Here is a 12686-nt window from a genome sequence, read left to right on the forward strand (position 1 = left end):
TAGCTGTTGCAAAAGTTGACGTCCGACGTCATTTTGCGGCGTCTGTGATGGTTTGGAGCGGCATTTGTGCGGCGGGAAAACGCCATCGGTGTTCATCAAACAGAATGTCAAAATTAACGCTGCAAATCGCTCTCCATGACATTTTGGAACCGTAGTGCACACCAAGGAAGATGGATTCACGCTTCAGCAACATTGGGCTCCAACGAATTCAGCTCGGGTTTTCTGGGCAAGGACGATTGGCCTTAAAATTCGCCAGACTTGAACGCCATTGATTACTCCGTTTGGTCGATTTTCGAGGAGAAGATTTCTCGTGTTCCGTACAAATCAGTAGACGCGCTCAAAATAGCTTTACGACGTACATGGGATGAAATTACTGTCGAACAGTGTGCGACCATTGTCAATAATTTTCGTAGATGACTTCACAAAAGTATTGACTCAAAAGGAAGCAATTTTAAGCACATACTGTAATTTGTTATTACTAGTCTAATAAAGGTGTTTGAAACGTTAATGATTTAGGTTTATATACGTATTTATAGAGCAGTTTTATGCTGTTGAAATATTTTTAAAAAGTCTCCGAACTTTTTCGTCACCCTGTATAATATGTTAGAGTGAGCTCATTTTGGCTCTTTTGCACTACCTTGTAAAGATTTATTGCTACATAATAAACCCTAAAATAAATATCTATGTCGCCAAAGATTTTCAGTAACCCATGTTATTTTTCTCCATCTTTTCATGCGTCTTTTTTTTTCTTTCTAAAAGGTCAAATTGGGTCCCCAGGAACGCCGCTGCTTCTGATCTTTGCCAATCGCCATGGTTTAACTGCATGATCTAAATACTTATATCTTTAAAGTTAAAGTGCCCTCCCCGATGTGGAAGTGGTAGCGTAGTCGCCTTGTAATCAAGTGGTCCAGGACTCGATACCCGGTGGAGGGACATAGTGGTTCGGATTCCACTTTAAACTGTAGGTTCAGTCCCGATTAGCCTTACTGTGCATAAAGTGGACTTAAAACGCCAAATCAATCAATCAATCTTTAGAAGTAAAGTAAATCATCTACCTTGCTGGTGAAATATTCTTGCATAAAATTTGTTTTTCTGGCTATTTAAATTACGATGCATTTCCCTTAGCAACTGCGGGATAATGATGGTCCGAAGATCATGTTTGTGTAACGAGATATAAAACAATATATGCCCTTCACTCTCATGTGCAAAAAACAATGTTTGTATGCACGAAAAGGAACACAAGTTCTTCAAAGCAATACTTAGCAATAACAACATAATTTTCTGCTATCTTAAACTCTTAAATAATATATTTTCACATTACGGAAATTTAATCAGTACAAAATACAAATTGTTGAAATGTTATAGTCAGATATGGTGTATGAAGATTTTTTTAATAGAGGGTGTATTGGAAGATGAGTCATATTTGACTGTTGCTATGCCGTGGGTGACATGCACTTTGACGTATATTTTTATTGAACTTATTGAGGGATTTGCCAACATCCGGTTTTATATTAAATTCACTTTCCGTGTCGTTACATAGCCTAAGGATTCGAAGAATGATTAAGAAATTCGCCACAAAATACTTTGAGTTTTCTTATTAATTCTTGTTATATTTCATCTTTTTAACCCAATTTTTTAAATTGCTTTCTGAAATAGAAATTTTTAAAAAAATATGAAATATAAGTATTTAATTTTAAAACCAGAATTTGGTTCCATTTAAAAATCTCAAAATATAGATAAACAAGGAATCCAGTGCTTGTGTTTACATTAATTCGTTATACAAATTAAAGTCAGAATATAAACTATACAAAATTATAAAGCTTTACGTTACTATTGTGTTTACTACATAATTCAACCGTATAGAGTGCCATTTCAGAGCATATATTCCTCACTTTGGGAAACAACCTACATAGCGATATCAGACCAACTGCAAATGTTTGAACAAATAATTCATGGAGATTATGTATTCTCTGGCGATCTTATAGGACTATTTCCTTAAGATTGAATGGTTTGACGGAAAATTGTTTTAAACGATAGGATATGTATCCGTATGGTATACACTAAAAGTCATGAAGACAAATATAATTGCCGCCAACGACATTTACATCAATTTTATTTCCGAACAATCATTTTGCAAACGTCTTGCATACCAATTCATCTCTGTGCTCTGATCTGGATTAAAACTTACATATTATGTCTAAGCGAGAGGAAGCACTGGGTTGTCTTTGTGAAAGTAATTCAGCCTTCTGCTTATAGAAGCATAAACTTTAGAATGTATACGTTTTTTAAAAATTTATATGTAGTTACAGTAGGAAAGCAAATACGGAATAGGAGACATGATGCGCACTTTCAAGTTACTACATTCTCTTTTTCAAATCTAAAATTGCATCCAAAAGTTTTGGTCAATGCCATTTTTCAAGTAGAGATTCCCAGTTCTGTTACCATCATTAATCTGAATTTTACATATTATTGCGTAATAATACATCTTAGTCATACAGAGTAAATAACCAATGGCACATTATTAGACAATGGACTCCAATGGTCAGGGGGTTAAAGAGCAGCCGCGAGAGACTAGAATTTGAAACTTCCAGAAAATAAAAGGTAGAAAAAGCTGAGAACAAATGTATAAGACATATCCATATCACGCGTTGTTATGGCTGTTGAACAAATTAGCGTAAAGTTGATTGGTCCTTGGTTTCCCCCAAAGCGTGCCATTTTTTTCCATTAACGTTGCGACATGGACGTAAATGTGATTAGATTACCTAATGTTCTGGAGGATGGATTTATGTATTTAAAGACTGCTGCATTCACTTCATGCTTAGAAAGGCTTATTATCCACAGTATACAAGGATCTGATTAGTTTGCTCTGACCCGCAAATCAAGATACGACATGGTGAGTAGCAATTCTTTCTTTATTTATCATCTTCATTACATTCTTCTCCTCACTGGCATTTTCACATGGTTACATTCTAATCATGTAAGTTACATTGAAATAGTTGCGTCTGAGAGTTTTAGTACAGCTTAATAAGTGTACATGGGACAACCTATTACCACTAACATTATAAGAATGCAAGGGTAGATATAGTATGACGGGCTGGTTTCAAGGTGTCATTGTGATTCTTGTCTGGCTACTCATAAATGGACAACATATTTTTAGATGAGTTTCTCCTTTTTACCTGTCTCTCTGAAGAAATTGATGCATAGACATTCACAAGGACCACCCATGCCCAGACCGGGATTCGAACCCGGGACTCTTGGCATGGCAGCGTGCTGTCCTAACCGCTCAGCGCATATAGCACTAAGGACTGAAATTATACTCTCCACGTGAATTTTACTGTGCGAATTTGAACAATATAGCATAAACTATCTCACAGTGCTAAATAATGTAGCATTAACAGCATTGATAAAAGTTGCTCCATCCATATGACGTGGCAGAAGTTTGTTAAAGATTATACTTATTTTTATGCGCAATAATGGGACTTGATTTTTGCATAAACTGAACCTTTAAAAGACGTATATCGAAAACTCATTTACGCAAGAATTGTCATTTTGGTATTAGTGCTCCTTGATGCGATTAGATTAAGAATGTGCAGAAATATGGATTAATAATTTCACAATAAGGCTCAAACAAACGACATAGAGATTCAGTGGCAGCAGGAAAGCAAATATTTAATCGATGTCTTGACAATGTAGCTTTAAAAACTAGAATAGTGGGAAAAGTTTTTTTGCTCATGTGGTTTTATGCATAGAGGCCAATTAAATCTACAAGCCGCATCTTTCACTTGTCTTATTCCACTGACATAGGACGCCCCCAAATAGTTTTGACTCATAACTTTCCGGACCGAGGATCCTTATCTCATATTGGTAGTTGGGTCAGTCTCCATCCACTCTGCAAGTTTGGAACAAGGTCACGGAAACACCCTGTATATGTAAACTTTCTTCCCCTCCCCCAATTTAACACCAACTCATTATTAAGATCGAGACTATTCTCCCACTATATTGATCACTCATTACGCAATAATTTCATAATTCAACACAAGAAGCGCACAATCAGTTACGGTGAGGATTCTGTGCCAGGAAAATGCCTCAAGAACCACAAAATGACCTAATATTGTGCGCTAATACATACAGATTGCCAAAAAAGACGAGATAAGTCGGAGCATCAGCAGTGCAAGTGCTATTGTGCGTGTGTCATAGCTGCGAGTGCTCTGCTGTAGACGGCATGATAAGAGATAATATCCTTGACCTTATGTGTATAAGTATGCGGAAATTAAAATTATATTATCACCATGATAAGGGCGCGAGATTTAATTATGAAATACATGAAGTTTCTGCAACAAAATTGCATGTTACATTCACTCCTAGTTTCAATTTACCTATTGGAAACGTTTCAAAACTGTAGCGCCTTTGCAAGATGTAAGCCTACGTTCGATTGGTGAATCTTTGAGAAATCTTCCCTCAAAGAAAAGAAACGTCAGAATTAGTTATAACTAAAAATACGTTGACTCGGTTTATAGTTTCCGGTAGAGTGGTGTAAGTTATTAACTTTTAACAGACGAACTTCCACATTTATTATCTGTCTGGAGTGGTAAAAGCTACTTCAAAATGTGGAAAATGGGCGATAAAATTATTTAATTCTTCCTTTTTTTAAGTATAGCAAAGCTTTGCCGATGGATGATTTTAGGTTCAACTCTTCACCACATCCAAAGTAACCTCGAAATAATGATTTAAATAATAAAACATAAAATTAGAAATATTTAACTTGTGAAGCTGACGTGAAGCTTTTTTCCCTGAAAAACAAAATTCATGTTGTCTTGATAAATCAGTTTGATATGTTGACGTGTAATAATCGTGCGAAGTTAATTATTACAGTTACTAAAACGGGTGTAAGGGGTGGCCCTTTCTCAACACATCCAAATGTCAACTTCACTTCCACGTAGTACATTCTGCAGACTAGTGAGGCTATGGCGTCTGGACTCACGGACAGTATAATCCTCCGTAGGGTTCGTGTTGTGTCGTCCCTGTATGTTCGTGATTGTCCCTTCATCCATCTTATCTTACAATCACTTATAGACTCATATTCGCCAAAGTAAAATAGCCTAAATCAATCAATCAACAGCTTCTAAAATACTGTGGTATATAGATATCGGTCCTTTTTCGCTATATCTCTCTCTCTCTCTCGCTCTCTTCTTTCCTTCTTTTCTTCCTATTTCTCTATCTCCATTTGTCTCTTACACTTTGCCTTCTCTATTTCTCTATCTCTACTTCCTTCTTACACTTTTATATTCTCTACTTCTCTATCTCCATTTCCCTCTTACACTTTTTTCTTCTCTATTTCTCTCTTTTCCTTTTCCCTTCTTATCTCTCTTTTTATTCGATTTCTTTCTTTCGTTCTGTTTTTCCTCTGTTCTCTTCGTATTTTCCCTACTTTCTTTCTCTATCTCCACATTTCCTTTTCTTGTATTTCTCTTCTTTATTCATTTGTTTATCTCCCATTCTCTTATCGCTCCCTCTAATTCTTTATTCCTGTATGTGTGGTTCTAGCTCCAATAAAAACAAATTTATTCAATAATTTATTTATCTTGTATGCTGTTTTGGTGGGCTGAACCCTATCCTCATCCAACCTGTGGCAACGTCCCTGGTTTTCCACGTAAATAACTGGTGCAAGTAGACCGACTGATGTATGTCAAAATTTATCCCAATTTCAACAATAACTACTGATGGACAAACAGACTCCAGTTGGAAAACTGAATTCGTAACACGAGTTATAATAATTAATGTTGTTGTTTATTGTCTTTCCTTGAATTTTTATCAGCTTCCGATAACTTTCTCCACCCAGTTAGTGGTCGGACCGTGTGCCCTTTGCGAAAAAAAAAAGAAATGACTCAGAGAACTTGGTGTACGTGCTTCGGAGCACGTTCGCTGAAAACAGGAAACAAATATCAATTTCCTGGTGATTTTCCGGTGACTCTACGGAAATGCAATTGAAATCCCTTTCCTGCAATCGAAAATGTTTTCCTATTGCTCAGTACTTTCTCCTAGGATCTGTTCGCAAACAGAACGTCCATGGCGTCCGACTTTACGTTTTAAACTCTTGCAATCGGACAGTGAACCTCGTGCTCGTATCGGAAGGAGACGTGTTGTCAAGCACATGTTTTCCGGTATTTGCCAAGTCAAGTAAAAAACGCAGGAACATCACGTATTATATTGAAACAATGATCCTTCAGAATGGAAAAAAGTCTTCCAAATTCCTTTTACCAATGAATCACATAACACTTATTAAAGTAGTGTCCATTATATTTGACGATCATCATGATTATACTTCTTCCATCATCTTGTCTTAGAGTGTGCCAATATACTTAAATTGACTACCCGCTCCCCTTATTTCAAATCATTTTGTTACATCTTCTACCCTATTTGTTGGCCCATTCTCACTGCACAATCGTAAGACTTCTTCAGCGACACATTACCCTTAAAAAGAAACCACGACAACAACCGAACTCATTTTTCTCCCAAATGTGTGTGTGTGTGGTTCAAGTATTTTCATTCTTATTATATTTATAAATTTAAACTTGAAGCTATCTCTAAGTGCCAATGTCTGAAAAATATTCTGCCTATCCTTTCTCTCCCCAGGATTTTTATTCATACACTAGAACACTTGCACATAGTAATTTGGTAGTCTTTGAACACGTTTTCAATAAACTGAACATCTTTGCTTATTTGTTTTTAAGTTCATTTTATACACAGATAGGCTAATTTGGACTGGACTTACATTTTAAAGTGGAATCCGAACCACTATGGGCCTCCACCGGTGTTAACACTACAGTTTGGGGATGAAAATCTTTGCATTCGTTATTTTCAATTCACTCTTTCTCACAACAGCAATCTTCCAACGCTATTAAGTGGTAATGCAATGGTTATTTCATGTATTATAGTATAAAGCCAAAAAGGATGAGAATAGTCTGTAATTATTAATTAGTAGTATTATTAAGTTTCATTATTTTTTTTGTAAAATATGTTTTATAGAATTACATGGAAACTTTAGTGATTTGGATACAGGCAGGGCTTGTGGGAAAATATATTCTCCAAGAATAGACGTGAGAAGAATAACCATATGCTCGAATTATTGGGTTTTGGGTCAGGACTCTGATGTTGGCTTCTTTTATTTCGCATTGTTTGCAGTTTGATTTTTTGTAGGGTACGGCTACATATAACATGTGTTTCCAAAGCGCAATTTGGTTTTCCAGGAAAGACAAAGCAATGTTTCCCAAAACTGAGTTGAATTTCCCCTTCCAAAAAGAGAAAGTGAATTTTGAATTTGTGGCGTTTCTGTGAGATATCTACAGTAACTTCAATTCTATTTATTATGAGACATTTGCAATAATTAATTCAATAGATTTCCAGGGGGGTCATGCAAACCGGACGTCTGTTCCAGATGAAAATTCAAACTTCACAGACATATTCAGAGACCTGTCATCTGCTTGGGCAATAAGGAATTGATATATGGACATTGGTTATGACGTAAAATCCTTGGAAATTGAACAAGGACAATTTGCAACAAAGTCATAGAGGTCGATATAACACCACGTAAGAGTACTCCTTTTTTGTACACCAATACTGCATGTCACTATTATGCTCAAGATATACTAATAACATTTTAACAGAAGTTGGACAAAAACGTTGTAAAGCGTTCACAAACATTGCACCAGATGCAGTGTATTAAGAAAAAGCACATAGTTCTAACACATGGATCCCTCCTATACATGAAGAGTAATAGAGCACAAGAAAAGCCAGTGGATGATAAGGAATTCAAGGTTTAGTCTTGAGTAATTATTTTCCTTTCTATAACCTTATGAAACTTGTAGTAGTCCTTACGTAGGAAATGTTATCTGGTTAAAATAAGAAAAATTCGGACTTTATCAAATTAAGATAAATTGGTTTCCAAGGAGAGGTGATGTAGTCGTAATTTGAGAAATAGTTGGTAGGTAATAAAGAGATGGTAGGAATATTCTGAAGTTCATCTCTCTATCTTATTTGCCAAATATTATTTCTTTCTCTCTCTTTCATTCCCTGCTTCCAGTGGCGTGGCGTGACTTTTTCAAAAGTGTTACCGCCCGTCAGTACGACAATTATGCCTGCTAGACGTTATCCCCCCCCCCCACCGAAAAAAAAACATGTCTTCCATTTAGATTTTTGTTCATCTCGTCCTTTCTTTTCAATCCGCACAGTAATTTAGCCAGAAACACTCCTAGCAAGAACTACCACTCATGAGCAAGAACTACTCACTCAGTTACCGCGACAGTCGAGCCTTGTCAATTCTTTATGTCTGTTTCTTTGCAATTGCGGTGGAAAGGGGAAGAAGAATAACCATACATTTCTAGGGTCAGTATGACGTTTGTGTGGTGAACAGACGATAGAACTCCCCTCTTCCAGTGACAATCAATGTGGAAGGGAAGCCCAGCTGTACGTACTACTGTTGCCAAACTAGTATTTTGGAGCAATGTTTGTCCAAATCACGAATCGCACCAAGGAACTATCTTTTCGTCTATTACTTAACTGGTCTCAGTTGTAGTTGAAGCCAGCCTTGGCTCTGCAGTCTACCTCTAGTTGCTTCACAGAAATCGTATTCCCATTTCAGGCGGGATTTAGCTCCTTTCTGCCAATCCAATGTGACAACACTGGCCTGTGTCCGGCAGGTCTCACCGGTAACTGGTCCCCTAAACAGACATATGAATAACCCCTGAGCATACTTGCCCCAAAGTCTTTCCCCGCTCTTCCTTTGCATTGTCGTTTTCTCCTCTTGTTACCCTCTGAGGGTAGCGGTACGGCTTCCCTCTTCGCTTCTGTCGGCTGCAGAAAAAAAATGTCCTCTGCAATATCTACTCGACGGCAACGCTCTTGGTTAACGTATATAACAATGTTGTCATTTTATTGAAGCAATTTTTTTATTCTTTACGTTTTGCTGTTACCTGCGGTAACACCGGTTACGTGCATGCCACGTCGCTGCCTGCTTCTTATTAACAATATAGAATTTGTTTGCGATTATGGATTCGAGGAATGTAAAGAATGAACTTTCCATCGGTTAATAGTGGATGACTTGATCATTTTATCACGTCCCGACTGAGTCTGCTACACTCTACTCCAATGACTTCTTAAGTGTTTCACATGATGCTGAGTGAACACGAAACATCTCAAGTTACTCCGAGAATTGAAGCCAGAATCGCTTGCGATATAAACAATTCAGTTTAATCTAAAGGTGTCACACAAGCTGATTTTACTTTCAAATATACACAGACACTGGCGTGCGCAGGGGGACTGATGGAGCAGTCCCTTACGAAATTTTGAGAAAATCCAATTTTCAAATAAAAGCAGTAAAGAATTCATTTTTGTCTTTGAACAACTTTTAAATCGAATGTTAAAAATTGTAAGTATGAGATATTTTATAGTGTGTAATGCCCACCTCTTAGAACGTAGCTGTGTGATATCCACCTTTCCAAATCCAACCCCTTCTGAAAAGAAATCTTGCGTACGCTAGTGTAGACGGAAAGTCCTTATGAGTGAGTGGGTTTCGTTGAATTAGAAATACTACTCAAGGATCAGTGTAAAAATAGTTAATAGATTATTTACTCGATCGAGCAGTTAGTATCTTCTGTTTCTTCAATTTTTTATTAGTTAGAAAGTGTTAAACAAGGTATTTAGAATTGAATTATGAAGTGAGTAACTAATATGTATTCTTAGCATGCAATATTATACCAACGCTACCAGTGTGGTATAGTGTTTAGCAAAACGCACTGCGAATCCGAAGGCCTTAAGTTAGAATTTTGCTTAGGTTGATTGATTGATTCATTTGCTTTATTTTACTTCGCTTTTCTGCCACTTTTGCCTAATCGCGAAGATGAGGATAAAGTGATGATATCAACTGACTTTTGGGATTGAGTTGAGAGAGAAGAGGAGGTCAGCAGAGCAGTAGGTCAGAAGTGGAACAACGCACTGGTCAGGCATAGTGGAGAAGCTAACAGAGGACTTCGCATATTCAATTCAGCTTAATACTTCAGAGGAAGCGGCCCCAGCGCCCACCCAGCGTCGAATAACATGGGTACCTGGGGGAAACCCTGGGGTGTAAAGGCGGTCAGGGGCGTGATGCTGATCACATCACCCCCACTTACGACCGGATCAAGAAAGTGTGGGGCGTTACCCCCACACCCCCTATACGCCTTCATGGCGTGGTGCTAAGCACAGGGGAGCACTTTACCTTTTACTTCAGATAGACAGGTAATTATCCTAACACCCAGCCATGATTCAGGTTCAACGGTTCACAAAACCCAACGAGTGACCATTGTCTTTTCTGTAGTCAAGTTCCTTAGTGTGATTTTATACCTTTCGCATTGCCAAGGTTAACTCGTCATGCCAATGACGAGTGGTCTCATCAGAGGATGAATGATGAGTAGTTTACATCACCCAGCAATTAGTTGCACACACACTGGTTCAGATCCCCTCATTCTTTAGAATGACACGATATTGATGAAGGAACACTTACAAAGAAGATCCTTACCCGGCCTGGATTTTTGAACCCGGAACTTCTGGCGTCAAAAATTCTGCTTAGGGTATGCATGTTTCCCATGTGTGTTCTTTCAATACGTCATATATTCCCCTTCGGCACGCTTAGTCTAAAGAGAAATTTAAGCGGTATAAACAAAATATTTAAACACAATGCTATTCATCTGTGTCATGCAGTTCATCGTGGGAAGGCATAGCATGTAAAGGGAGACTGAAAAGAAGAAATTGTCTGTGTCCTTCTCAATAAATCATCTCAGCATATGCATGATGAAAAACAGAAAAGTTGAGGTTTTAAACGCCTCTGTTTTGACTACAGATTGTTCGAAAAACATGTTAAGGTTGTTAACTGTGTCTTACAGTACAGCTGAAGTGTTCGTTTAAGTGAACGATAACAAATATATCTGAAACAAAAAGCTACAATAATCCAAAAAGTAACACTTTTATAGAGACTAAATTGGCTTATTATTAAAAATGTATATATCTTCCGGGAAGCCATAGGCCAAGATCGTGTCTTTCAAGCTAAGAATAACAACTGATATGGTAAGGCGTCTGGCGCCTTAGCTCCTCGTCCACTTTAATGGCAGCTTAAATTTAACAATCAACTTTGCAAATGCCACTTGAACTCTATTCTTGTAGGTTATGTACACTTTCCACTTGTTATCTTCCGTATTACACAACATACTATGTCTTGACCTACTTTTTTACATGCACACAACACGAGCGGCTGAATTTTTCCAGTACTACCTTTACTTGACTTGAAATCATGGATTAAGTTTCTGAAAACTTAACGTAAGATCCCTAACACTAGTTAATATAATCTTAACGTTAACCATGAGTGAAAACAGGAGCTCAAAATTAATAGTGTGCAGTGGTATGTATAAATAATACTAGGCAAATTGTTCATCACCGTGTTCATTCACGTTGTTTTACGCAGTGCGAGGTCCAATCACTGAATGAAAACACCATCAGAGAAGCTGACAAGCTCTGAAGAAGCAGTTCATTCATAAAAAGCATGTGCAAAGCAAGAGAAAAGTCAATGAAATTAATTGTGGACAATTTTCCTGGTAGAACTTATGCATCCCACTGTACTAAGGAACTACGTGTCCCGTTAGTTTTTTTGAGGTTGTATTCTCTAAAATTTAAGCTAGATTTTCAAAAAATCCTGATTCAACTTTACATTAAAGTCGCGTGTTATGTTATTTTGAAGTAATATTCATGCAAAATGTCTTTGTAAAAAAAATGTATTTAGAAACGTTAGTTTTTTTCTACCACACATGAACTCGCACTGTGGTAATAGACAGTTCTAATTTTAAAACTCAGTTTCCTAATATTTAAAGGTAAACGCGGTTACTGTTATCTTTGGGTCAGCCTTACGTTAACTAAGGAATGTGTAGTGAGTTCAAAGCACTGATCTATGGGTCCACTGTTTAACTGGTCTCTGGAAGTTTTAAATATTAAAATTTAAGATCGTTTTATGATAGTAATTGATAAACCTAACAATATATCAAAATTTAAATTAAATTATTTCGTTATAATAATGATAGCAACAAATCATAATATTTAGACCATCTTTGTAAAATCTTGGTTATTTTTTATATGTATACAACATGTATCCAAATTAAGCACCAATAAATGTTTTGGTTAAAAAGCTCTCTTCAGTTGGATTGGAGAATAACGTAAGGATGTAGAATTTGTGTTCTGAAACATTACTTACACATACACATTACTGGCAAAAAGTACAACGGGTTTTGACCTCGTTAAAAGTTAAATGAAAGCTAGATTCCATTAGTTAAGACAGTTCCGAAAACTACTTCTACAAGGGTGAATATACGAAACTTGGCTATGAGCAGAACATGAAATTAATATTGGTAACTTGATATTCAACCTCAGATGCCTAATAAGTAACGTTATTGATAAGACGGAAAGCTAAGTGATTAGTAGTTGGTTTTAATGGATGTAAAAAACTGGCTATAAGCTTTACATGATAGCAAAATTTGCTCTTCAAGCATTTATGAATTGATGCAAGCTTGCAGTGAACTACAAGCATACTCATATCGAGTTATTTCTATCATGGTATACGCATCTAATATTGTGTTTAGTGTAGATTATAAGTGCTTCCCAGAATATTT

At 36.9% G+C, this 12686-nt stretch overlaps 1 protein-coding gene across 1 annotated transcript in view; it reads left to right on the forward strand.

The window, feature by feature from the left end:
- The first annotated feature begins 2749 nt into the window (after positions 1 to 2749).
- Positions 2750 to 12686, forward strand: part of LOC145978555 (uncharacterized) — a 30765-nt gene continuing 20828 nt past the window's right edge. Inside the window, exon 1 of the mRNA XM_083111245.1 lies at positions 2750 to 2893. Coding sequence (XP_082967371.1) covers positions 2891 to 2893 — 3 coding nt within the window. The 5' untranslated portion in view covers positions 2750 to 2890. The remainder of the gene's footprint in view (positions 2894 to 12686) is intronic.

Source organism: Lepisma saccharinum, chromosome 25, assembly GCF_977018435.1.
Source record: "Lepisma saccharinum chromosome 25, izLepSacc3.1, whole genome shotgun sequence".
NCBI lineage: Eukaryota > Metazoa > Arthropoda > Insecta > Zygentoma > Lepismatidae > Lepisma > Lepisma saccharinum.